The sequence below is a fragment of the Nilaparvata lugens genome, chromosome 5 (assembly GCF_014356525.2).
Source record: "Nilaparvata lugens isolate BPH chromosome 5, ASM1435652v1, whole genome shotgun sequence".
Lineage (NCBI taxonomy): Eukaryota > Metazoa > Arthropoda > Insecta > Hemiptera > Delphacidae > Nilaparvata > Nilaparvata lugens.
The window spans coordinates 53663184-53691143 of NC_052508.1; the positions used below are offsets into that span (position 1 = coordinate 53663184).

Genomic DNA, 27960 nt, shown 5'->3' on the forward strand with positions numbered 1-27960 from the left:
TTTAATTCCACTATTTTATTAAAAAGATATTGTACAAATGCTAAGAAATAATAATTTGATTTGAAACTTACGGAAACTTAGAATGGCAACTGATAAAAATAATATTGAGAGCTGAAATAACTAAAATGAGCTAAAATTGTGAAATCAACTGATAAGTGATTATCTCTTAAAATAATATGATTCGAAAATCAATTTCTCATTCACATGTTTGATAAAATTAATATGATTGATGAATCCTAATGAATGAATTTATGATTGAAGAACATTATGAATGAATAAATATAATCGAATGAATGAATAGTACCTAACTGGATGAAATCTTGAAAATCGTTACAAAAATTCCATTTCTCTCTCAATGCCAACGAATTTCAACTGTTCGGTTGGCCCATATCTGAAAAAATCAAATATTAAAAAATTAAATGAAAGAATTGAATTTGTTCCAATTTTCTAAATTCAAACTAAACAATATTTCTGAAAGGAAATAAATGAAATGACACCAAGGGATTGAAAGCTCAACGTCTGACTATACTATTACCGGATTCACCAAGGGTCAAGGGATTCACCTGTAAATACAAGAATTAACTCTCTTCAATATAAATTTAATGGGTTGAGGATTTCTTCCTTTTGGTGGTCAAGCTCTGCTCTGTACATCAATGGGTACAACTTGATAGTGGTTTAAGCATCACAAATACAAAAAGGTGAGGCGTAAAATTCTAAACTTAACTTTTTAGAACAATGTTATTACTTCAGAATAATTTTGACAATTGGAAAAATATTTTCAATTATTTGTGAGAAGTTTTCTCGCTTTCACCACCCCCTTATCTTTTGAAACAAAAACGTTTCTAGCATGTCGAAAATTTCATGTTCTCTGCTCGAAATGTCTCAACATAGAAGAACATAATAATTAATAAAAACAAAACTAGAGGTCGAATAAAACTGATCCAGACACAATGCTGCAATCGTAAGTCTGTTTATCGAAAGGAGAGACAAACATTATAAAGTTTGCGCTTGAGTAAGTATAAAAGTAAATACTCATATCAGCTATTAATAGCTGAAATGAGTACATGATAATTACAAAATAAGTTGATATTAGTCATCAATTTTACTTATACTTACACAAGCGCAAACTTCATGTTTTGTATATCCTTTCGATGAACCGTACGGTTTTACAGACTGTAGTCTATGCTTAGCAAAAGAATGCATAATACAATTAGCAACATAACGATTTGGCAACGTAGATGAGTTAGAGCTACAGCCGATCAGTTGTTCTAAAAAATGAGAAAGTTTCATCTTTCAATATTATCATAAAAATTTTATATTTGTTTGCTTTTCAAATATGAATTTGTGTTTAGAAATAAGTTTTCTTAATTTCAAACTTTATAGAATAGAAGCTCAGGAAGTGAAAATGCAAATTTTTAGACAGAGAAAACATAAAGAACCCAATATATAACCTATAAACTTGAGTGTTAATCTATATAAATAAAAATCGAGCCTCAAATTTTGACATTCAATAACTTTTTTATGTTTGCACCGAATTAAATGATTTTTTTCAGTTGTGTTCGTTATGTTCCGGACCAGGTTTATGGCCTTTCAAATTTATAATCCGACTTCAGGACTCTTTCCTACGGTCCTTCAAAGTTTACATGTAATCCTTATGGGATAAGATTTGTGAGCTGGCCACACAGAAATAAAAATCGGATGTTATAATCATTGCGTCACCAACAGCAGTCGGTAGATAGTAGACAAGAGAGTGTCCATAACCGCTCATGTATTTTATTCTAAACGCCCCGGCTAAAATGACTATTCTGTGTGTAACCATCCAGCCATAAACCTGGTCTGAAGATAACAAACACAACTGAAAAAAAATCATCCAATTCGGTGCAAACATAAAAAAGTTATTGAATGTCAAAATTTGAGGCTCGATTTTTATTTATATATATTAACACTCAAGTTTATAGGTTGTATATTGGGTTCTTTAAGTTTTCTCACTAAAAATTTGCACTTTCACTTCCTGAGCTTCTATTTTATAACGTTTGAAAATAAGAAAACTTATTTCTAAACACAAATTCATATTTGAAAAGCAAACAAATATAAAATGTTTATGATAATATTGAGACGAGATAAGGATAAGTTGCTTGTGAAATGGATTGGATTTCCACAACCATCATTCATAAATAATCAGAGTAAGATCATATGTTGTAAATAATGTACATGGTATAATTTTATTGATTCACATTGTTGTAAATAATTAGAGTAAGATCATATGATGTAAATAATGTACATTGTATAATTATCTATCCACATTTGTTGTAAATAATTAGAGTAAGATCATATGATGTAAATAATGTACATTGTATAATTATCTATCCACATATGTTGTAAATAATTAGAGTAAGATCATATGATGTAAATAATGTACATTGTATAATTATTGACAACATCTGTTGTGAATAATCATCGTAATATTCTTTACATTGTGTGTGTTTTTTAAATGAAAACAACTTGAATTGAATATTCGCTCTTTCATTTCTCATTTTGTCATAGAGAAGTGTGAAGTAGTAGCATGTGGTACGTGTCTAGATGTTGAATGGGTGAGTACATGTATGTGTGTCACCTAGAAACGCTTCATTACGAGTGAACCAGACACATGAAACAGTTCGTTCTGTTTGTATATCTCACTTTCTCAACAAGATAAGACCATCTGATCTAAAATAAGACTTTCTGACAAGATAAAACCATGCGATTTTAAGGATAGATTCTTAATGGTATTGTTAATCTAATAAAACAAAAATTATCTGAAAATATCAATTTTTGAGAAAGTTATTCAATTTACCAAAAAAGACTCAACCAAAAGTTATTTTTGCTCATTTTTAATAAATTGAATAACTTTCTCAGAAAATTTTTGTTTTATTAGATCAAAAATACCATGAAGAATCTATCCTTAAAATCTCATGGTTTTATCTTTCACCGAACTTGAAATGTTCTGGCACAAAAATTTTCTCCTGAGAAAACTTTTTAATTTTGATAGCTTGATAGTATACACAAATCGACAAACTTTGAAAAATATCATGAGTAGAAAGTATATTTTTAGCCTTTGCACAGCCTTAAAAAGGTCACTTCAGTTGTATATTAATCAGAACTGAGAAGCTGAACAAGAAGCATAAACAATGCTATCGGAAACATCAATTTGAAATTAATACCGCAAATAACTTCAGGTTTCAATCTCACAATAGTAAAATGTACAGGATATAATAAGTTATCTATACAACGTATCATTAAATAGAATAAAGAATATACATTAAATAGGATAAAGTCATATAACATAATAGAATATAGTCATTAAATAATAAAATTAAGAATAGCCTACATTAAAAACATGACAATAAAAATATTGAGAACACTTATACTTGAAGCTATATTTTTCCTGCTTTAATTAAAATAGTTGTCAACTGGTAGATTGAAGAAATCGGAAATCGCATAAAATTCTTAAAGCCTTTTTCTGGAGCAAGAATACTTTTTGAACCTCTGAGGCGCACCCCCACAAGACTTAACCATGCATATTATAAATGCTTTGGAAAAAGGCAAAGTAGCACATTTTCAAGTGATTTGAAGGCACACAATCCTAGAGAGTACGAAAAGATATACGAGGGTCATTCAATAAGTAACGAGACAAATCACTAATTTTCCAAAAACGGCTAAATTGATCCATATGAAACTTTCAGGTGGATCAATTTAGCCGTTTTTTGAAAATTAGTGATTTGTCTCGTTACTTATTGAATGACCCTCGTAAAACCCTACTTAATTTTGAGCAGAAACTTTCAATTTGGGGTATCCATGTAAGCTTCTGATCCAATATTATGCCCAGAAGCTTTGCACTTTCGGCTCCCTCAAAAAGGATAAAAAAGAAGAGTACAGGTAGAGATGAGAGTGTACCTGTAGTCGAAGAAGAGCTCTTCGCCGGGCTGTATAGCTCGCTTGGCGAATATGCCGATGCGGTGGTCGCCGTTCACCATCATCACCTTTGCGTAGCAGTTCGGGTTGATCGAGTGGTTCGCGAACCGAATCTTGTTGCCTTTGCGCGTCGCGTCAACTACAAAATCTGCAACAAAATACAACAAATCACTATGCAATACATTGCAAACAAACACATAATGCAACAACGGAATTGTGAATACAGCTATAGTGACGTCCACGTTCATAATGGCAGTATTTGATTAACATTAGTGTTGTCATACGACAAAGCAGATAGCGCTATCCTTTCCCAGCTCCACAACATTGCCAGATCGGTTTTAAAAATGTAGAAAATAAAATAAATATTCAATCTCATTTATGAAAATTTATTATTTAATCATTGAAGAATATATTTTTTTGACGAATAAAATATAATTGATTATTTTAAACAAGAACAAACAGTTAATAACCCAGGGGGTCACTAGTTTAAATATGTTTCAATTTATTAATGTATTTTTAAGTGTAATAATTATTTGTTTCATCTTTATGATCAACCCAGATGCAAAATTTTCAGTCTACATTTGGACTGTAGATTTTTGTGATTATTATAAAGGGTTTACATAACCTTATTTGACTATTTTTATCAAAATTAGGGAAACAGTTTTGGGTTTATCCTGTTGATTCTCTCCCAATAATTAATTAGATATTGTGATTGTGGAATGAAATAAATAAATATTACATTTTGAGATTAATTGAGATTATAATCGGTATGAGTGTGACTGGTAGCACTTACCGTTATTGAGATTAAAGAGGAAACTGCACATGTACTTGTCGTAGACCTTGCCGCGCCTGTCGGCCTCGTCCTGTGAGATGATCTCGCCGCAATACTCCGAGATGAACTCGTTCTTCTGCGCAGAATCCTTGAGGAAAATGCCCCAACCGGCCACATCGGATGGTGCCATCAGCAGGTGTTTATCTGTGCCAACCCAACATTTATGCGTTTCAACAGAAATATAAAATTATAAGACTTGAATAGGTTAAAAATTCACTTACTATAATTGTTACTATGTTCTCCACTACACAGACAACATCTAGCAAGTAAACAATTCATCCCAAAGTGTGAGTAAATCAATAATAACGAAATGGTGTTATATTTCTCCTCTAATACGTGTTATTGAGAGAAAAAATATCTTCAGTGACATTGGACATCTTTACACACACTTTGGGATGGATTACAATAAATAACGAGCAATTCATTCCTAAGTGTGTTTAAAGATTTTTGATGTCACTGAAGATATTTATTCTTTCGATATCACGTAGTAAGGGGGAAACATACCACCATTCCGTTATTATTAATTTTATTTACTCATTTCTTCATACTGAAAAGCATAATATTAGCTGTAGCTTTGAAAACAGAAGAAACCTCACCCCTAGATTAGGATGAATTACAAAGTTGTCTGTTTACCTAAAAAAAGTTGTCCTTTTAGTAAGTTCATTTCTCTTCTGCAACACATTTTTCAAGTCACTCAAGACTCTTGTGATAATTGTATGTGATTATATTTTATTCATTTCTTAACGTATTCGAATTCAAAACTTCTGGTTGTGTTATTGGACTGAAGAATTGACTCAAATCGAAAAGAAAAAACAGTTTTGGTCTGTGTTTGTTATTAGTTGCTGAATCATTTATATTATTTAATTCGTTGTTTGAAGAAAATTTTTGCTAAATTTTAAAGGAGATTTAATATAACCTCAAATCCTTTAATTTTAACTGGTTAAATACATTGATAGAATAAGACGTTGATGTCGTCAATGTCTTATTGATTGTTATTAATCACCTTGTTGACTGATATTAATATAGTGGTGCATATAATATAGTGATATTGATAATATCAACGTCTTATTACTTCAATTATGGAGAAATACCACAACTTCTCGCATACAATCTAACTATTAGATAAACACATGCATGATTGAAAATCTAGCCACATATATGTGGAATCGCATATGAAGATCTGACACATTATTGGCAACCTTATCAACAAATATGCAGGTGTAATGGGGCCCTTATCAAACGAATGAAAATATGATAATCTATTATTAATAAAAAGTGAATACTGACGCAATCCGCGCTGTACGCTGACATTCTTGCAGGTGATCTTGTTGGTGTCGAAGTGGTCAGCACCGCAGGTCTGACAGAGGTCGGGGTCACACTCTCGCACGGCTAGGTAGCACGGACACTGCTTCGTGTTGCACTGCGCCTTGCAACGGCAGCCGGGGAATCGGTTCTGGCCTACACAAACAATCAGTCAACATAACACAACAGTCTGAATAAGGGAACATTATCATAGAGAAAAGATAGCATAAGAACATATCCCATCGTATATTCAGTCAAACAGTCAACATAGCACAACAGTCTGAATTTAATAAGGGAACCCTGACTGAATAGAGAAAAGATAGCATAAGAAAATATCCCGTGGTATAGGGTATGGGTTCATGTACCAAATTTCACTGTTAACTCAAGCCGATAGTCATAGTAGTTCTTTTTTGTGAAACCAGAGAGATGTAAGTACTTGGAGAAGTTAGAAAGATTATTTCTTTCATCTCTGGTGAAACTATGTGACGCTGGTAGTCTCTCGTAATGTGTCGTTCTTACACTCCAAACAGTAATAATAGACAGTAGTCGAAAGTAATCGGCTTGAGTTGACAAAAAGTTGGCTTGGAATTTGGAACATAAACGACCTATACAGGTCATTTTCTTGTGCTAGCCTATCATTTCTTCATGATATTATTATTCAGTAGAAATAAAATCAGAGATTTTATATAATCTGTAATTACTCAGTCGAAATGATATCTGAGATTCGAGATTAACAAATCATCAGATTGCCAGATTGTTTAAAATAGTGACTTTCTCCACAGAATGCAAGCCCATGTGAGTCAATTTGATAACGTTGCATAGGCTAACGTTAAAAGTGTTGCTTCTAAACTATCAGCTTCTTGCAGTTCAAATATTATTCAAATAGCTTTCTCATTTCCAGACTTTATCATATACATTAGACAACAAAAAGCCGCTCACCAATGAAATTTCGCAGGGATCGAGAATCGAACGCGAGCTTTTTGGGTAGTAGGCTAGTATTGTACCAGAGACAGTGAGCGGGAGATGTAAAGTTTGGTGCATTTCAAAAATTTCGCCCAAATTTAAGGAATATTTGAAAAAGCTATTAAAATTTTGGTGTTTTGTACCATAAGCGTTTTCTTGGAATTCGATCTCAAATCTTGACTACATATTGATGCAACAAACAAATTAATAAACGTACTAGCACACTCTTATTTATTATATAGATTATAATCATTTGTTATAAAAATTACTATTTAATACCTGATCGGTTGGTGTCAAATGTTTTTAAAAATGTTTGTATTGTTGTTGGTTTTCAACTGTAGTTCTAAAAATATGGTGACTATTATAAACCATGCTGTAGTAGACAAATGTTGATGTGGTTGATCGACTTACAATCGGAGCTGCACTCGCAGAACTTTTCGCAGAAGTTGGGCGTGGCGAAGCACGGGCACCGACTGTCGCACTGCTCGGTGGCACTGTCATGGCGGCACGGCGTGTAGTTGGTCATGTGATTGCTGCCCCAAGAGTCTTTCTTCAGTTGCACCTGTTACATTAAACCAGTCAAGTTCAATTCAATTCATTTGCCTACGATTCAACATTATACACAAAAATACACAAATGTATACGCAATTGCCAAATTTCAATAATCAAATCATCATAACGAGACACTTTTTGATAGATTCAATTTTCATATTCTGATGCTAATCATCAACGAGTTACTTTTTGAAAATAATAATAATAGCAAGTGACCTCTGGTGTCAGAGGTTTCAGGTGGCAACTGATCAATTTCAGGGTTTTTTTGAGAATGTTTATTATATATCTATGTCCAAATTTCGAATGTATGGCATATAATATAGTTTGGGTTCAAAAAAAAATATTTGACGTGTCAACATCATTTGAGTAATGAAATCAAATCAAATCATTCGTATTTGTAATCGAACATGCGCTCATACAAACTGGAGTTGCATCCAGCAACAATAAAAGTAACAAACAATTAATTTTTTAAAATGTAGCAAAAATAACTATAAAAATTAAATCACTCAAATTCAAATATTTATAACATAACCAGATATCGAATCAAACGATTTTATTTTCAAATCTTAAAAACTTCTATTAAACAAATTTTACACCAACATAACTTGCTGAAATTTCTGCATTTGAGCTATACTATGAATTTGTTATGAATGACAATCGAGAAATAAATACTGTACCATTCTTCAGGTCTTCAATTTATGCTATCGTCTAGCAAACCCTAGTGTGCAGCACGGGGCTTTATGGCTCATGTTATTTCTTACGAGAAGAGCGCACTGTTGCCATATTTGTGCTGAGTGCGTTGTCCATGAATGCTATGCTGCAATCTCTAGTCTGTTCGTCGAAAGGAAAGATAAATTATAAAGTTTTAAAGTTTGCGTTTGTGTAAGTTTTAACTCATCATGACTCATATCAGCTATTAATAGCTGAAATGAGTATATGAAAAGTATAAGTATAAAATAAGCTGATATGAGTTTTTATACTTACACGAGCACGAACTTTAAATGTGTCTCTTCTTTCGATGAATAGGCTATAAGGTTTTGCACGGACTATAGTCTATGCTTAGCAAAATAATATACACATTTTGCGAGACGACAAAACTGGACGATGAGTTTGAGTATAAGGACATGTCTTTACAAGAATAAAGAAACGTTTGTTGTTGTTGTTTGCTACCTTGCGACAGTGGACGGACCAAAGCCGGGCGTGCTTCTTCTTCTTCTTGCGAGGCGGAGGTGTGTAGTCCTTGTTGGACTCTTCCAGCTCTATGTCGGCTGCCTCCTTCTGCGCAAACTCAAACACCTGCAAACAACCGCCAAATTCAAATCATTCAAATACGTCAAACTTTCTATCATCAGGTCTAATAATCATTAGGTTGCTAGATTTCAATAAATACGAGGCTAATTTTTTCAACATCCGATCACCTATCATGAGACACAGACAAGCGACAGGGAGGCGACTATCACATAGAACAGATTGTCAACCCAAAAAACGTCCAATGGATCACTCCATCGACATAGATAAAAGGTTGATGGAGAGTAAATCCACTATTGATCAGATGAGAATTAGCATCGAGGTGTTGGAGGCTGAAAATAATTGTCTGAAAGGGGAAAAAAACCTTGGAAATAGAAAATACAAAATCTCAAGTGTTTCTATTCTCCGGGTGACACGGTTTCTAATTGCAGGGCATCACACACTAATGTAACTGTTACGGAAAACTCTTTCACAATCTTAAGCGACTACAATATAGCACAGAATGAGATAGGTAATAATAATCAAAACAAAACTACAAAGAAGAATTTGATTAAATATTTGATACCTAGAAACGTAAAACCACGAAAGTCGAAAAAAAAGAAAAGTGTTGGTAATGGCTGATAGTCATGGTAGAGACCTAGGTTGGGATTTAAATAACGATCTCTGTGACGATGGTTTCGAAGTAACAGTAGTGGCAAGACCGGGTGCTAACTTCAGCACAGTTACACATGATATTGCTGAATTTACAAAAGACTTCGATTTAAATGACAGGGTAGTTGTACTGGCTCGAGCTAACGATGTAGTGAATAATGCTAAACAGCCAATTGAATTGAATTTGCAACCAATTATGGACATCTTAAAGGGCACAAATGTAACTATATCAACGATTCCGTACAGATATGATAAGCCCCTTATGAATGTGAACGTCAACAAGCTGAATTCATGGCTATCAGGTCAGATTTCAGTAGTGATGATTTAGACCTACTCGACCTTGGCCACTTTGAAATAGGGGATTAAACTCGTCACGGCCTTTATTTAAATATGAGTCAGGGAAAGAAAAAAATCCGAAAATACATACGAGATCATCTGCTTGGTGTTGGTGGACACACTAGTGATACAGTTGTAACACTTGGAAAATCTCACGGTGGTGCACAAATGGCTAGATTAGATACAGAAGGTACAAATAACATTTCGAGTCTGGGTGATGATTTCACCCAGCACAGGTGACACTGATACAGATAATACAGCTGCCGAAGAATTAAATAATACTCGTAGTTTTACACGCTCAAATACCCATCAACATTTTTTAGTGAACAGGTCAATAAGTCCGCAGGTGAAATAAAATCAGACACTGGTAGTACGGGGTCACCCTTCCTTTTTTATTTGAACATCCAGGGAATTGTTAAAAAAATTGATGAGCTTAATATGTTTCTTCCTGATCTTAAAATTCCTCCAGTAGTGGCTCTCACTGAGCACTGGCTGTCATCCTGTGACACCAGTTTACTGAACAATCTCAAACACTATAAGCCTGCCTCTGTCTATTGTCGTTCCAATAAGGGAAGAGGAGGAGCTTGTATACTTAAAAAAAAGGTCTGAATTACAGGATTAGAGAGGATATTGTGGGGTTGTCAATTGAAAGTATATTTGAGTATGCAGCGGTTGAGTTCAGTGTCTCAATGGAGGGTAGAGATAAGACAATTTTGGTAGTGTCGGTTTATAGAGCCCCAGATAGTTGTTTTGAAGATTTTTTTCAATATTTATGACAAGCTCTTATGTCTGCTTAAACGAGATTATAGGAGAAAAGTTATATTTCTATGTGGTGAATATAATATTGATCTTCTTAAGAGGAACTCTAATAGCAGTACTTTCCGGAATATCACTGAATCCAGCTGTTTTTCATTTATCTTTGACAGGACAACTAGAATAACATCATTGTCTTCAACCTGCATTGACAATATTGTGACCAATTATAATGTGGATAGTATTCTTGCACAGATTTTTGACCCAGGATTATCAGACCACGAAGCCCTAACAATAGAATTAGCCAATAATCCCAACGTTGAACACAATAATAGTTGCAGATTAGGAAGATGTATTAATGAAGAGTCCTTGAAATTCTTTTATGACACATTGAGCTCTGTGGATTGGTCCCTATGTATGACTAATGATGGTGGCGAGAAATTATTTAATACTTTTCACTCATTGTTTTACAATTGTTTCTCCAGTTGCTTCCCCTTGAGAAAGTTTAAGGTTACAGAGAATGATTCGGTGAAAAACTGGTTAACCACTGGTATCAAGATTTCGTGTAGAAGGAAAAGAGAGTTACACATTGAGAGTAAGACTAACAGACATCCTGAATTTCTGTCCTATTTTGCCAAATATAAGAAAACTTTAAAGAAGACAATACTACTAGCTAAGCAAAAAACCAATGAAATGTTCATTGCACAGTCCAACAATATTAATAGAGGCACTTGGACAATCGTCAGAAATGAACTGGGGCTATTAAATAGGGATGAGCAGAAGATAGAGTTGACTACAGCTGACAATAGGAGGTACTCTAATCCACAATGCATAGCTTCCTTGTTCAATGAGTATTTTGTTGAATATGCATCTGAAATGTCCGGCTCTGCTAGAACATGTGAGAGCAGAGAGTACCTCAAGCAAATAAATAGGCAATAAGTGTAGTTAGGAAAGCCATGAATAGCTTGAAAAATTCTGGCTCAACTGGGTGGCAAGATTTCATCACGAGTGATAAAGAAGGTTAGTCCCATTATCTTGGAGCCTCTAACATTTATTATTAATAGGTGTTTGAAGGAAGGAATCTTTCCCCAAAAATTAAAGTATGCTCTGATCAAACCAATTCACAAGAAGGGAGATAGGAAGGATCTTAAAAATTATCGACCAATTGCCCTCTTAACTGTATTCTCCAAGATAATTGAGAAGATTGTGTTTGAGCAGATGATGGTTTACTTAGATGAGAATAACATTTTTCATAACAAACAATTTGGATTTAGGAGGGGATTGCTTGTCTGTTGAAGTGACTAGTTTTCTTGGAGTGGAATTGCAAAAAAATATGAAATGGGATAAACACTTGGAAAAACTTATAAAACAGCTCTATCATGCACTTTTTGCGCTGAGAACTGTGAGGACTGCATCCACTATAAAGACAGCTCAGAAGGTGTATCATGGATATTTTTTAGCCCTAATACGCTACAGCATCTTCTTTTGGGAGAATAGTAAAAAAAACTTATATACAATATTTGAGATGCAAAAGAAAGCTGTTCGTGTTTTGGAGGGCTTGCAGCCGGCCATCCAATTCATGTAGGCCCATTTTTAGAAAATACAGGTTTCTCAAGGTCCCAGCATTGCACTTCCTTGAGACTGTAAATTTTGTCTTCAGAAATTCAGAGAGATTTGAAGGAAATGTAGTTTGCCATGGCTATAGCACAAGAGCAAAGAGTTCAGCTGTATATCAGTACCCCGCTCACAGACTGACACTTTTGGAAAAAGGTCCATATTATTCGGGACTCAAGCTCTTCAATTGTCTACCTGAAAGAATACGGTTATGTGGTAGTCATAGGCTTTTCTTGTCTTCAATTACTAATGTACTTGTGAAAGCGTGTCCCTATACAATGGAGGAATGTTGTGGTGCCTTCACACTTTGAGTTGATACAGATGCATACACTTTACATAGAAAAATTTATTTATTTATTTAAATGTTCATGACATGTTTCATGCCACTTGAGCTCTGCTCAGATTTGTGGCTTTACCTAACAAATGACAATAATAATAATAAAGTGCGATAAGATCGTCAATTATTGTCAGAGTTACAGGCCCCGAAACATGGCCGCCTAAATTGAGCATCCCGCCAAGTGCTTATTCGTTTTTCAAGTTGAAGTCAATAGTTCAGCATAAGTCTACCGAAAAATGATTCAAGTATACTCAGGGAACGATGTGAGTGATGATAATGTGCGTGAATGGTCTCGGAAAATTAAAGACGTCAGTTGAAATGACTTCCAGGATGGATGTGATCCATTACAACTGGGACTCACAGTGCTGGTGCAACCAAACGACTTGTACAACAAATCTAATGGGATAATTTCGATCATCCACCATACAAACCTGATTTGGTCAATAGTAACTTATACTTTTTCCCCAAAATCAAGACATGACTTTGAGGGCAGAGTTTCCATTCTAACGAGGAGCTTCAAAACAACGTAATAGACCACATAAACTCATTTGGCGGTAGCATTTTATAAAGAGGATTTTGGTAGACTGGTCCACTGGTATGACAAATGCCTCAACCTTCAAGGTATTTATGTTGAAGAATTAGAGGAAAGAATAGATTGAGTAAATTGAGTAGAGTATTTAGTACAGACAAAAACAGTCACAGTCAACTAACTTTAAAACAGTCAATATACTGTTTAAATTATTAGCTACCTAGGATGTAGATTTGTTTGTGTAAACCTTGTTGGTGGCAATAGATACCTGTTGGCAGGTTTTGGTCATGATGATCTGCGCGATGGCACAGTAGTTGTTGAGGAAGACGCGATGCAGCGCGCGAAACAGCGACTGGTCAGACCCGGTCCACTCGCCGGCCCCCTCCCCGCCGTCTGCTCCCCCCTCCAGCAGCCCCACCAGCGAGTAGCCCGAGCCACTTGTGCCACCCCCGGCACCACCCTCGCCACCCCCTGCACCACTCTGACCCTGCTTGAAATCTGCGAAATGGAATGCATGCGGTAAGTTCAAATCAAATTCTCTATTGAAATTTAAAAATATATTAGTACCGAAAAGAAATGACTTGGTTCTTGACCAAGTAATCTAACCTTTCGTTATTAAATAATCAAGTAGGTACTAACCTTTACTGAATTTTACTCACGTTATAAAGTAATGAGACCTTACCTTTACCGAATTCTATGTTCGTTATAAAGTATGTTTAAGGGAGGGATTCAAAGATCCAAAGGTTCAAAGAACCTCACACGTCAACCGAAGCTTATTATGTGTCCCAAGTATGTTAGTTGGGCAAACCGATTCCTGTGTCCTTAACAAGGTCCAGGAGTTCTTTCCCTATACTAACATCCCATTCCTCACCTGGTTGCCTGCAGCCAAACAGAACCCTTCTTCTAGCTCCAAGTCTTTCGCAATCCAGTATGATATGCTTGGCAGTCTCTTCAGACTGATTACAAAGCCTACAACACCTGGCTTTCATTTCTGAGTCCAATTGTGTAGAGATGTTTCCTGAAGGGGCCGTGTCTAGTTATCAGGGCAATCAACTGCTTGATCTGACCTCTAACCAGACTCACCAGCCAGCTGGTGAAGCAAGGGCTTGCGTCTGCCAGCAGCCTTTTGCCAAGTGCTTGACCAGGGTGATCTTGCCATTGCTGGTGATGTAAGTCACTGGACCATACTTATTGTATGGAGAGGCAGTTGTTTTGCTTATGCCACAGCTTGGCTCTGGACCAAAGAATGGCATACTAAAACCCCACTTAGAAAGCTCATCTGGACGCTCATTACCTCCTATGCCTACATGGCTAGGTCCCAACCAAGATGCAAAGAGTTGTGTGTTGCAAGCCTGCTGAGTGTTTTGTGGCACTCCCACACCAATTTAGACTTGATTTCATTGGAGTCAAGAGCCTTGAGGGCTGCATGACAATCTAACAAGATTACTATATGTTTGTCGCAATAGCGTCTGGCAATGCCTATGTTGGCACAAGCCATGATGCCCCAAATCTTTATAAAGTGAGCGAGCCTAGCCTTTCCTGACCATTTCTGTTGATATGAAGTAATATTTTAAATTTGATGTACAATATATTATAAATTATGTGATATTTGATGCGGGAAATACAAACCTTTACTGTCGTTGCTGTCCTCAGAGCTGGCCTCGTTGCCAGAGTCGACCGACGTCTGTTTGCGCACTTTGCGTGGTCCTGCCGCAGCCGCAGACGTCTCGCCTGCCGCAACCGCATCCGCAACCTCTTTGCCACTACCGCATGCCGCACCGCTACCGCTCAACGCTAACGCTTTGCTCTCTGAACCACACAACAGGACCACAACTTATAGCAGCAACTACACAATCCATATTCAAGCAACACATCACAATCTATTATGATTTATAATAAAATCTAATCAATTTACATTGTAATCTTTATTGTTGTGAATATTATTATATGATTGTATGTATGAATGTGCACAAAGAAAAAAATTTTGAATCTATAAATTACAGAAAGAATACAGACTTATATCTTATAATCTAACAAAAATGTAAACATGATGTATCAGTAACGACATAAGCACAATTTAATGGAAAGAGACAATATCCTCAAGACATAGTGTATGAGCGTGTTTGTTTTAAGTATATAAATATGTTCATGATAAAATTTACAATTTTAAAAATGTACATTTTCACATCATGTTAAACATTCAAATACTGTTTCGTTCTTGAAGTTACAGTATCTAAAACTTTGAGAACCTTTGAACAGAGCAAGGAGTAAGTTGCCATCTACAAAATTGGATTTCTTCAATTTTCAGCAATCTTGGGAAAAGTACAGCCAATTGTATCAAGCCTAGGACGCCGTAGTTTTATAATTAGGAATACAGCTGTCAGGCATGCGCGGTTGGTTCCCTGCAACCTTCACCCACCCCCACCGGGATCAACTTGTACATTAGTGAACTGTTTTTGAGTGTATCATGAGTGTTGACAGACTCCTGAAAAGGACTGTTTTGCTCAACAGACAATACAATCAATGCCAGAACTAATATTGATGGTATTTAACGGTATCAACCTTATCTAAATTTGGGAGAGTACCTAATATCACAAAGTTACCTTATTTTTTTCCCCTATCATTTTGATGATGTACTTATTGTATCAATCAATCAATATTATTTGTTGGTTTTTAGTGTTTTTAATAGATTAATAATTGCATTGATTTGGCTACTTACCCTCAGTTGGCGGTTGCTGTTTATCAGTGGCCGTTGCCATGGCAACCGCATCGCCGCCCCCCTCCCCCTCCTTGACCGCCGCCGCCGCTGCTTTGCTCTGTTCGGCTGCTGCTGCCGCCTCATCTGCTATGGCCGCCATCTTTTCTTTCATGCCGTCCTGAAAAAAAAACACGATGATGAGTTAATTTCTTTCACATTCATGTTTTACTGTAAGAACAATAATTATAGATGTATAAATTTAAAATACAATATGTTGTCTTTTCTAATTGTATTATTCACACTGAACTAGGTGCAGACACGTCTAAAGATCTCTTCACATTGCGCTGAAATACGTCTTTGGAAGACGTAGCCGTCCTATCTGCCAACATTGAAAGCTACGATACGCTGATGTGAACGGAATGTGAGCGCTGATGTAGCTTTCAATGTTGGCAGATAGGACGGCTACGTCTTCCGAAGACGTATTTCAGCGTATCGTAATGTGAAGAGACTTGAAGCTGGCCAATAACCATACGATAAGTATGTCATGTAAGCATGTAGCCTACACGTTTTTTGTGTTTTCGGCGAAAGGTTGCAACCGAAGAATAGCTGTTTGAATTCAAGGTTTGGTTTTTGTGTTAACGATTCTTTGCTGCTATATTTGAGGTTAATAATTATTTTTGTATGATTAGGTACCATTTTAAATATTCCCAGTAGTTTATTTGCTGTTAATGGTTGTTTATTCTATGTTAGAAACTTTTCTTATCGTTCGGACTCATCGTAGTGTGCTCTTTTAGGTGAGGTCTACTTGAGCATATTCGCATGCACAAGCATATATGACATGCCTACCGTATGGTTAGTGGCCGGGCTTGATGACGATAAAATGTTCAAGATTCGATGAAATGATGGTTAAATGCCACGAGATACAATGACAAGCAGAAGGTGTCTCTAAAAAGTGATTTAATTTATTAATTTCTTTATCTATTCAATCATACACAAAACACAATTTATTAAAATGATTGGGAAAGGACCAAAAGGTACAGCCCAAAACTGTTTCTCCCAAGAATTTTGATTCAATAAACGTACTGGGCCATGTCATTTTGTCATGGGACAATTCTACAACATTTTTGATAACACATTTGTAAGTAATAATTGCAAATAAAATGTCCGGTCGCATGTACAATTACGACGGAAGCGACTGGAAAAGACATATTGTTTCGGGTACCTGTCCAAGTAAACCGTAACTCCAATAACTGTCCTGTTCATTTATTTTTCGAAATCAGTTATATTGATGGAAAATGTCAACCATTTTACTCGTACTTGATAAATTCAAAACCTCATAATTTGACTGATCAATGAGATGACTCACCAGTAGGAGATAGCAGTTGGCAGAACATGGCTCGGATCTTGACTTGAGTTCGGGTCCCTTGCGACGAAGCATATTGGGCCCAGAGTGGTGCACTTCAAGACCTTCAACAATGTTTCACAACTGTCACTCAAGACAAAACAGTCAACAACTACCTACTAGACTACAACAACCTTCAAATTTCGAGGCTGTCGCTCCATTATTTGTTTGTTTGAATACCTATAGCGTAGCCTGTATCGATAGGCCACCAAGTTTTAAAATGCAATCTTTGTGATCTTCTAAAATAATTAAATTCCAAGTTTGCATTGATCGAGAAAAATATTATTGAATTCTAATTCAGTGTTTTTTTTCTACTGAATTGAAAATCTTCAGTTTCTATATTATCCTATTTATGACCATGTTATAATGTGAACATTACAACATCACAATCAATCGCATAAGGGTCTTTTCGCAATGGATTTTCAAAACTATAATATAATAGTAGTTTACACAACAGTTTTTGAGTTTTATAATAAGAGTCTTTAACGCACGAGTTAGATGTAGAGTCAATTTTCTTAAACATCTCACGAGTGCTTTGAGAGGAATAGACTCACATGTAGATAATAATAGTTTCCTTCACCAGTATCCTTCACTTTGAATCTCAGACCCATTACAGCTTTAAAGATCATATAAATTATTTTATCTACGACCACTCAAACAAAGTCTGACATTGCAGACTTGTAGTAAGGTTAGAAATCAACCAACAAGCCTATATGGTGATAAGATTGAAATAACAATAGGTGAAAAGCTACTCAGAGAGAATGAACAGTAAACTTGAAATACTGAAAACAAGACAAACTCAAAACTTGACTAATCGAATACATGGCTCACTGAAAACTTGACTAATTGGTGAATTTATGAACTGAAAACTGGACAAAATGAAAAATTGATAAACTTGGATCATAAAGTATTGAAAACTTGACAGACTTAACTGAAAACTCGACACATTGAAAACTTGTCTAACTGAATACTTGACTTAATGAAAGCATGAAAAACTGAAACCAGCTGCTAGCATCAGTGTTTTAATGTTGATGCTACTACCATCATCGGAAACAGTGTTATAATGTCAAATTCGTTCATTAATGTTCACATTAAGCAGCGTTTACACCAAAGTTATTAACAAAATGTTTATTTTTCCGTCCTTATAAATACTATTAGATTGAACATAACTTATCATATACATGATGAGCATATGTATTTGTCAAGCTCCGTTTAATCTAATAGAATCTATAAAGACGGAAAAATAAACATTTCGTTAATAACTTTGGTTTAAACGCAGCTTAAGAGTGTAGTTTTGAAAATGCATTGCGAAAATACCCCTGTTATGGGATTGTGATGCTGTAATGTTTACATTATAACATGGTCGTAGATTAAACTACTATTATTGCCATAGACTCTTAATTTAGTAATGCATGTTGTCAATGAATGGAATAATAAGTTAATGATAAATGGTCGTAGATTAAACTACTATTATTGCCATAAACTCTTAATTTAGTAATGCATGTTGTCAATGAATGGAATAATAAGTTACTGAATGAATGAATAGGATAGCAACGGTGTAGGAAACTCTTAATATTTAGTAATTCATGGTGTCAATAATTAAGTGAATAAATGAATAGGATACTGACGGTGTAGGAAGCAGTCGTACTTGAAGCAGCGCCGACAAAAGAGCGTGTGAAACGAATGCATGGTCTGCTCCCTAGGCACCGATTCGGCGCGCGCACCGTCTATGTTCGGCGTGCATTCGGGAGGCAGTGTGTTCGGGTCCATGCGCACTGTCAGCTCTACGTACCTGCAACGCGCAACAAACAAACATTAACCTCAAATCCGGCTCTGACAAGGTCACCTAATTTAAACACTGATTAATGATGATTCTTGTTTTTAAAATACGGATTCATAAATGGCTTAGAGGTATTATGCCTGAATATTTGGAAACTTCATTTCATGTAATTTCTTAGTTCAAATCTTGTGATTTTGATGGTATGCAATATGTATGCATCAGGAAAATGAGCTGTTAATGGAAAGTGTGCAAGTTGAGTGAATGTGAGAGTGATTGGTTGCCAATCTTTTCTTTCTGTCTTCTTTTTCTTTTCTCCATTGCTCCAGGAAATGGAAATAAATTTATTAAAACTATCTATTATTTATTCATTGGAATATATTATTATTTAATCTATTATTTATTCATTTTATTTATTGGAATAAATGAATTTTAGTGATATTCATTCCTACTTGCGGCCGTAGAGTATTGTATACCGTCAGCAAGTGGTATTCTTTATGTTTTACTGATAAAACATACCGGTATTCAAATCAAATCAAATTTATTTCCAATACTTACAGAAATACACATAAATATGCAAGACAACTAATAAATGTAATGAAAATAACGTATTCAATCATTAATGACTATTGTTAAATTATCAAATAATATATTATTTATGATATTTTTATTATCTCATTGCTTGTGATTGTGAATAATAATGGGAATTGGTATACATAAAATTTGAAATTGAAGTCACCTCATTGCTTATTGATTCTCGTAGCATTAGCTTTTTTGGAAGACATCACTTAATCAAGGTTGAATTTAATAGACGTACGGGCAACCAAGAGATTGTGTCTCTGGAGATGTAAAACTATAATTGATTAGACTAACGTATTAATGCACAATTGCCTCTACTTTGTAGATCAGATTACTAAAGGATAATAGAGAAAGAGAGTAAAGGATATAGGATAAATAATAGAGTAAAGGATAAGACAATGGACAATTTAAGGAAGGCGGCGCTTGGTGATGCAGGCACAGTATAGTTTATGAACTCAATTCAAAGTTCCAGTTTTTAAATGTTCTGAATATAGATTTCCAAGGAGAACATACTTTTCCCTGAGTTCGTCGGGATTTCCCATGTCGGGAAAAACTTGTGAGATCGACTGGAAAACTATTGGTTTTGGGAAGGGGCGTTGACTACCCTCTCCTCCTCCTCCGCCACTCTGGGTAACATGACTTTTCGAGTCTCCTCCTTCTCTCTCCTCTCCCTGCTTCACCACCTCTTTCTCATCATCCGCTTTCTTTACCTTCTCCTTCTTCACACTCTCTTCGGCTTCCTCCTGCAATCACAAGCAGTTATCTTAGTATTTACTCAAACAATAATAATGCAACAAATCTAATTACAATAGATTGTAACTAACAAGCACTAACATGGATTCTCTATCATTACTACCTTATCTAGAGAGGTAAAGAGATTCGGTTGCAGAACAAATTTTTGAGATGCATCTATTATAGAAAGCACAGAGTTTCCTGCCCCTTTGATCAACCCAACCAATTAAATTGTCTCAGAAGAATGTTTAATATCAGATCACTGAAAGTAATATGTTATGACAAATTACCTTTTCTCTATTTCTTTTCTTGTAATATAAATATAAAGAAAATAAAAATCTCAGTACCCTTTTTTTTGAAATATTCTATCACTACATGTTTCGGACATTTATGCCATTTTCAAGTGATATGAAGTAAATAAAATCATGACTTTTATTTTAGAGATTTTCATGAGATTTTATTTACTTCATATCACTTGAAAATGGCATAAATGTCCGAAACATGTAGTGATAGAATATTTCAAAAAAAAGGGTACTGAGATTTTTATTTTCTTTATATTTATACCTTTTCTCTGTACAATTTGTTGAATAATAGGATTTATTCTAGAATTAACTTATGCCATTGCTCGACATTTCATATTTCTTGCTCCATTACGGTAAGCCATTATAACTTTCCTTCAAGTTGTGCTTTAATAAATATCAATAGTTGTTCGGAGCACTTGGATATCTTCTGGTTCTCCCCTTCCAAATTCCGAAGGATTTCAAATGATATAGTCGAGTAGCATCTGATTCATCATTTCGTGATTTGTGCTTACATTTAATTGTGGTATTACATTATACAGACATTCCTTCATTTTGTATTTAATATACTAGTGATTATTATACTTTACTAAAGTATTATTGTGCACCTTTCATAGTGAATTCAGTTAGGCCTACTATATTTTTATTCTTTTAATATATAACTATATTTCATCATGTTTCATATTTACTCTATTATAATACGCTGTTTATTTCTTCTAATTTTCATCTTCTTTTTATTGAAAATGTTATGTTTTACTAACCTCATCCTTGTCCTGATACTGTACGAGTGCGTTGACCAGTTGGACAAAGAGCGAGTCCTCTATGAGTCCGCTCTTCTTCTCGGCGTGCACTTTTCCGTCGTAGTTCTTGATCAGTTCGTCAATGAATGTGCCATCCTGGTCCAACACCTCGTCGCCCATGTAAGGGATGTTGTGTAGCACTGTCTCGTCTTCTACCTGATGGGGAATAGCAACACAAGTACAATTTATTGTATTAATTGTTGTATTTTTCAACTTATCTAAATTCTTAGTTTATATATATTTTGGACTCAAAATTGGTCAAAACTTATAAAGTGATAAACATAACCAATTTTCGGACAATTTCTATCTAAATTTGGGAAAGGGAAAGGAACAGTTTTAGGCTTTAAGCCTGTTGTTCCTTTCCCGATCATTCAGAGTTAAGAATGATATTGTATCTATCAATGTATAAATAAATAAATTGATGTATTTTTCAAAGGCAGAATAAAGTTTCATTATATATATTTTTAATTTTCATATTCCAAGTTGATAGGAATGAGAAATTTATTCAACCAGGCACATACAATACTAAAAGACACGTGAAAATTATTTCAGAAAAAACATACCAACCCGACAAAACAGTCTCAAACTTCACAGAATTGCAAAACTGGCAAGTTTCAGTACTTTGTCCAAATGATAAAGAACAACATCTCATAATTACAAGTTTTGGTTAGAATAATGAAAATTGACATTAGAATAGTACCGAAATTTAGGATATTCAAGTTGAATTCTCTAAAGAAGTTACTCAAGTAATTGATTCAAGTCGACAAACATAGAATGTTTCATCACTATTTCATGGAGTTAATTTATTTAATTTTCTGAGACTACTGACAACACTTTTTAGTAGAAAACTATACGTAGTAGGTAACCAAAGAAAAAAGTGTCATTAAATTGAAATTATTTTTTCCTACAGTTACGTTGAAAAGTGGCCATTGCTGCACTGATTACAGAACGCAAAGAATCACTTTTCCGCTCTAGTGCGGGAAAAATTTTTCTGCACTCCAGATTTGCAACATGGCAACGCAAAATACTTAGTAGGTTATATGGAGCAACAGTGCAGCAAAATCAAAATGAAGTTGGTAACAGTGACTGCTGTGGCTGCTATAGTGAGCAGAGGTGCAACGCGCTAATTATAGGTGCAACGCGCTAATTATAGGTGCAACGCGCTAATTATTAGTATTAGATATTATAACCAAGGACAACATTTTTATTCAATTTGACAATAAATTAAGGTTTTTATCAATAATAAAATTACACAGATTTACATTTGATGGATTTCAGGCAATTTTACCCATAATTACCCACTTTTCATATTCAATGGTAACTGTAGGAAAAACTTAATGTGAAATACGTGCGCAAAGTTCCTCTGCTGCACTCAAGAAACCATTCCGCCCTCGCCTACGGCTCGGGCGTAAACGTTTCTTTCGGTGCAGCAAACTGTCACTTTGCGCACTAGTTGCACAAATAACTATTTCAAATGTCAAATGACCAAAAAATGTCAAAACGTTGATCGGTCTCCGTATCGTTTAAAAGGGAGCAGAGCAGCTTTGTGGTATGCATCGTATCAGCTAAAGCCTGGAAATGATGTTGAACTATCAAATTCTAGAATTCAACAAATATTTTTGAAAAGCAGATAATTATTATTGAATAAAGTCAAATTGTCACAAGCAGTGTGACACACTGTCAAAGCAGCGTTGTCACATTGAACTATATTGAGTATGAACGGTGTGATTTGATTAGAAATTTTAGATAGTCGCAATTTTACACAAACTAGCAACGTCGTTATAAGGTGCTTGTGTGAGTCTCAAACTGTTTTATACATACTAAAGTTTCTTCCTTTTAATTGTCAGCCATGTTGGTCTGTTCCTGTTACTGGTTCAACCAAAGCCAGTTACGGTTGGTCTGTTCCTGGTTCAACTAAAGCCAGTTACGGTAGGTATGTTCCTGGTTCAACTAAAGCCAGTTATGGTTGGTCTGTTCCTGGTTCAACTAAAGCCAGTTACGGTAGGTCTGTTCCTGGTTCAACTAAAGCCAGTTACGGTTGATCTGTTCCTGGTTCAACTAAAGCCAGTTACGGTTGGTCTGTTCCTGGTTCAACTAAAGCCAGTTACGGTTGGTCTGTTCCTGGTTCAACTAAAGCCAGTTACGGTTGGTCTGTTCCTGGTTCAACTAAAGCCAGTTACGGTTGGTCTGTTCCTGGTTCAACTAAGGCCAGTTACGGTTGTTCTGTTCCTGGTTCAACTAAAGCCAGTTACGGTTGGTCTGTTCCTGGTTCAACTAAAGCCAGTTACGGTTGGTCTGTTCCTGGTTCAACTAAAGCCAGTTACAGTTGATCTGTTCCTGGTTCAACTAAAGCCAGTTACGGTTGGTATGATCCTGGTTCAACTAAAGCCGTAAGCCGTAAAGACCAACCGTAACTGGTTGGTCTGTTCCTGGTTCAACTAAAGCCAGTTACGTTTGGTCTGTTCCTGGTTCAACTAAAGCCAGTTACGCACACAAAGATTTTTGGACGTTCGATTTTTTTGCCGTCCTTATGACATCTACCAGATTAAACGGAACTTAGCAAAAACATGAACACATTATCTGTTTGCCAAGTTATATCGCATTTTTAAGGATGGCGAAAAATTGTACGTCCAAAAAACGATGAAAAGCAATCGAATCACTGTACTCACCATGAAGTTCTGCTGGGTGGGTGCCCACGTGTACATGGTGGGTATAGGTGTGACCGCGTTGAGCTTGCGCACAGTGCATGACGTCACGTGACCATCGCTACACACTGACTCGGCTCGCTTACCCCCTCCACCCCCACTCTTGCTCCCCGCACCACCGCTACCCCCACCCCACACCGCCTTCATTTCCCTCCAGCGCCACTGTTCATGTTCGTCCTGCAGTAGTTCTGCAACATACAATAATCACTCAATAAAATACTCTATTCATGGATTCAATTTATTTAATTATTGAACGGTAAATTTTTGTGGAATCATTGGTACCAAATCCTCATCCAGACTGGCTTATCATCAATCTAAATCCGGGAAAGTAATAGTTTTGGATTAATTCTGTTGCTTCAATCCCCATCATTGTTTTGATTTGGTGCATGTGTAAATGAAATAAATAGAAAATTACACAGGGTGTAATACACTTTAATTAAAATGAAAATATTATCAAGGTACCCTTTTTCCCTTTATCAATCAATACTTTTCTCAAAACATACTTCGAAAAAAAAAGTTGACTCTTGAATTATTATTCGTTGAAGTTTCGGCGTTACAGATTACTAATGTTACTTGCACATAAGGAACCAAATGACAGGTGATTTTACCTTGCATTAAGTTAAGCACAACTTTTAGAGTTAAGAACCAGCAGGGTATTGCTTTACGAAACAGAGTTGAGATCTGGCTGAAGAGAAGTCCAGTCTACTAATTAAATTAATATTTTAATGCGCACAAGGAAATTATAGTTTGGCCTGGCATCTTATTTTTCTACGCCATCTATCCAGTTAACTGGTCATGGATGTAGAAGGAATTAAGCATGCTAACTACAAAATAAACAAAGCTACAGGTCTAAGCTGTAGACCACAAGATGGGCGCTGGCTTTCCTTGTTTCAAATGGCAGCCAGGGCCATCTCGCCTTGCGGAACTTACATACAACCTGTGTTTATTATTCAATAATTGAAGACTTCGATATATTGTCAAAAAATCCACTTTATTGTAATAAAAAAGCATGCTCCTGTGGAATAATGATTTTTATTACAATAAAGTGGATTTTTTGACAATATCTAAAGTCTCTTCAATTATGGAAAAGTTCTACATCAATATTCAATCTACAAACATTTATTATCCAAGTTTGCTACATACCGTTCATTTTGACTCGGTTGTTGTTCCATGCAATCTTCAGTTCATCCGCTATTTTGGAGTCTTTCACTTGAAGCAAACGCGTGTGTTCTTGGCGCGTTCGCTTTTTCCATTCAGCAGTTACCTTTGCTTTATTTCCAGACATTATTTTTTTTATTGATTGACTCTAAAAAGAAAAAGATACTTAAATTATCATTTAAAATAATAGAATGATAATTAAAGATGAATAGCCTAATTTCAATTATTTTTAGATATGTGATAATTTTTAAAATAGGCTACCTAAATAATTTATCTAAGGACGTTTTGTAGTGGAAACATTTTTTGGTGTACGTATTATCGATATTGAAAATTTCAAATATAGTGCCATTATCTGATAACTGTACTCTGTATTTTGCATCATATCGAGATATTACTGTTTAAAAGCAAAACCACAACTTCCCTTACCTACACTTTTATATTTAATATTTCTACTCTTTACATTTCATGTCGCATCCACATGTTGGATCAATGCATACAAATGACGACCAGCATAAGAGTGTGGATGGGTGGTTTGCTAGCGCTGGCCTTCGTTACGATTTTTGTCAAGGAAAGGCCAGTTCAGCAAAGGCCAATGAAGGCCAGCGCAGGTAGACCACCCATCCACAATTGTCAACCAATGTGTGCTGTTTCCTGTTTTGTTGTCTTCTCTGGTGTTTTTTCTGTGTAATTGATTTGCTATAGGCCTAATTGTTATTTTCCACTTTTTTGTGTTCATTTAGTTGATATTTTCAATTTTTATCATGGCTATGAGAGCGGTTTGACTCAGTGGTAGCGCTGATTAGCTATCACTTTTACAAACTAAGAATCATGAGCCTGTTAACTTGCCGTCAAACCGGCTAGATTGGGAAAGTAGTCTAACTTGGGACAGTTTAACCCCTTCCCTCCAATTCCTACTTACCAGCTGTCTGTGCAATTCATTCCAAGTTCTGGCATTGTGGATTTGTCGGGAACACATCATTGAAAATATTTAATAAAGTTTTGAACATCTAATTAACAGCTAAGATACTTTTTCAACAGTCCTAACAATCTACTATCACTAACCTAGAAATTGAGCCTTTAATAACTTCTATTGTGAACACTCAATAATTAAACACAATTATCTTATCTATTATTCAATTATTTTACAGTTAAAGTATTTTTATTATGAATATGAAACATATTATTCAAAAACTTATGTCACAAGTTAGCCTTCAACCACTCAATTGTCTTATTTCAGGCAAATTATATTGGTGTCCCAAGTTACCTAACCTCTGCTGGTAACTTGGGACACCATATTTTTTTCAGAACTGTTTGGAATAATAATGAAATTTAATGTAGGCTATGTATTTGGAGTATTATTAAAGACCTAAGTTTTGAGTACAATAAAAATAAACTATTAAAATAATAATAGAACTGAATTTCAAGTCAAAGTTGAAAACTGTCTCAAGTTGGCCGGTTTGATGGTACTACCGTTGGAAGGGTAGCCGCTTGAGCCAACTCCTCTGAATATGATTCAGGAGTTGTAAAATCGATACACCGTGGTTCAAAACACAAAACTGTAGGGTCATTCATTTTTTCTCATTATCCACGCACAAACCTAGGGCTTATGTGGGCATCACCCTCAGCAGGATATGTCGCTGGCCTAATTTATAACCTCCAAAAAAGTAAACATGTAGGTTATTCAAGTGATATAATAGACAATTCATTTTTTTGTACTTACCAGGTAGATGAAAATTGGATGGTAATTCAGTCTATGAAGAATATTTGATAAATGTTACTAACCATAACATTTTTATCAAGAGACTAGCAAATAATTTTCTATAATATTTTTTTATGAATGCAACCTGAAGGATTAATGCATCTTATTACAATTGAAGTAGTCGAAATTTATTACAAAATACACTTATAATAGATATCTAATTGGTATAGTAAGCATTGAAGTAATAAACGTTTAATTAACAAAGAAATTAATATCAAACCTCAAAATTACAAAATAATAACCACAAAGGACAATTATTAGTCAAATAGCCGAAATGGCGCCATTTTATTTTTAAAACGGTATAGGGCCAAACTGGGTCGACGACAAAGTGGGTCATTTTTTCGACCGCATTTGTCGCCTCAGACACGACAAATGCGGTCACCTCAGGAATGTGACCCACTCTGTCGCTGACCGCATTTGTCGGGAAGTGCAGAAATAAAAATCGACCGCATTTGTCGCCTCTTGACACGACAAATGCGGTCACCTCAGGAATGTGACCCACTCTGTCGCTGACCGCATTTGTCGGGAGTTGCAAAAATGAAAATCGACCGCATTTGTCGCCTCTTGACAAGACAGATGCGGTCACCTCAGGAATGTGACCCACTCTGTCGCTGACCGCATTTGTCGGGAGGTGCAAAAATGAAAATCGACCGCATTTGTCGCCTCATGACACGACAAATGCGGTCACCTCAGAATGTGAAAATATATATCGAGATTCTGTTATCGATACATTGTACTTTATCGATATCGTATAGCCTTTGATAATGCAGAAAATTGGTTGTACCAGTCCCTGGCAATGGCATAGTTCCACCGTTTGCAACCAGAGTCGCTTGAATCGTTTCCACAACCAACTGATGAATATATGCGCTCGATACATAGATATATGATTTACAGTGTTGCCGTATTGACTCATCACAGTCTTAAAAACAAACGGCGTTTGGTTCTTCTTGCTCCCTATTCATAATAATATATAATTTATTGTG

At 35.5% G+C, this 27960-nt stretch overlaps 1 protein-coding gene across 2 annotated transcripts; it reads right to left on the bottom strand.

Moving 5' to 3' along the window:
* LOC111049820 (histone-lysine N-methyltransferase E(z)) lies at window positions 1-27255 on the bottom strand. 2 transcript variants are annotated; one of them, XM_022335995.2, is made up of 16 exons: window positions 26939-27255; window positions 25204-25366; window positions 24025-24248; window positions 21317-21511; window positions 20038-20267; window positions 18797-18960; window positions 17133-17224; window positions 15788-15944; window positions 14698-14877; window positions 13337-13566; window positions 8771-8896; window positions 7460-7610; window positions 6071-6241; window positions 4745-4927; window positions 3934-4099; window positions 1-391 (listed from the first exon to the last, which is right to left on the bottom strand). In XM_022335995.2, exons 2-16 carry the CDS (start codon window positions 25343-25345, stop codon window positions 331-333), a joined length of 2472 nt encoding a protein of 823 aa, XP_022191687.2. In that variant the 5' UTR covers window positions 25346-25366; window positions 26939-27255; the 3' UTR covers window positions 1-330. The 2 variants fall into 2 exon arrangements, with proteins under 2 accessions (XP_022191687.2, XP_022191686.2); XM_022335994.2 differs by having other exon boundaries at window positions 17133-17233.
* Window positions 27256-27960: the final 705 nt, after the last annotated feature.

Coding starts and splice junctions, on each gene's coding strand:
- LOC111049820 (XM_022335994.2), bottom strand. CDS start 25,345: ATGTCTGGAAATAAAGCAAAGGTAACTGCTGAATGGAAAAAGCGAACG. Junction 13,567..14,697: donor GGACAGCAACGACAGTAAAG/GTTTGTATTTCC, acceptor TCCATTTCGCAG/ATTTCAAGCAGGGTCAGAGT. Junction 8,897..13,336: donor TGACCAAAACCTGCCAACAG/GTATCTATTGCC, acceptor GGTTGTTTGCAG/GTGTTTGAGTTTGCGCAGAA.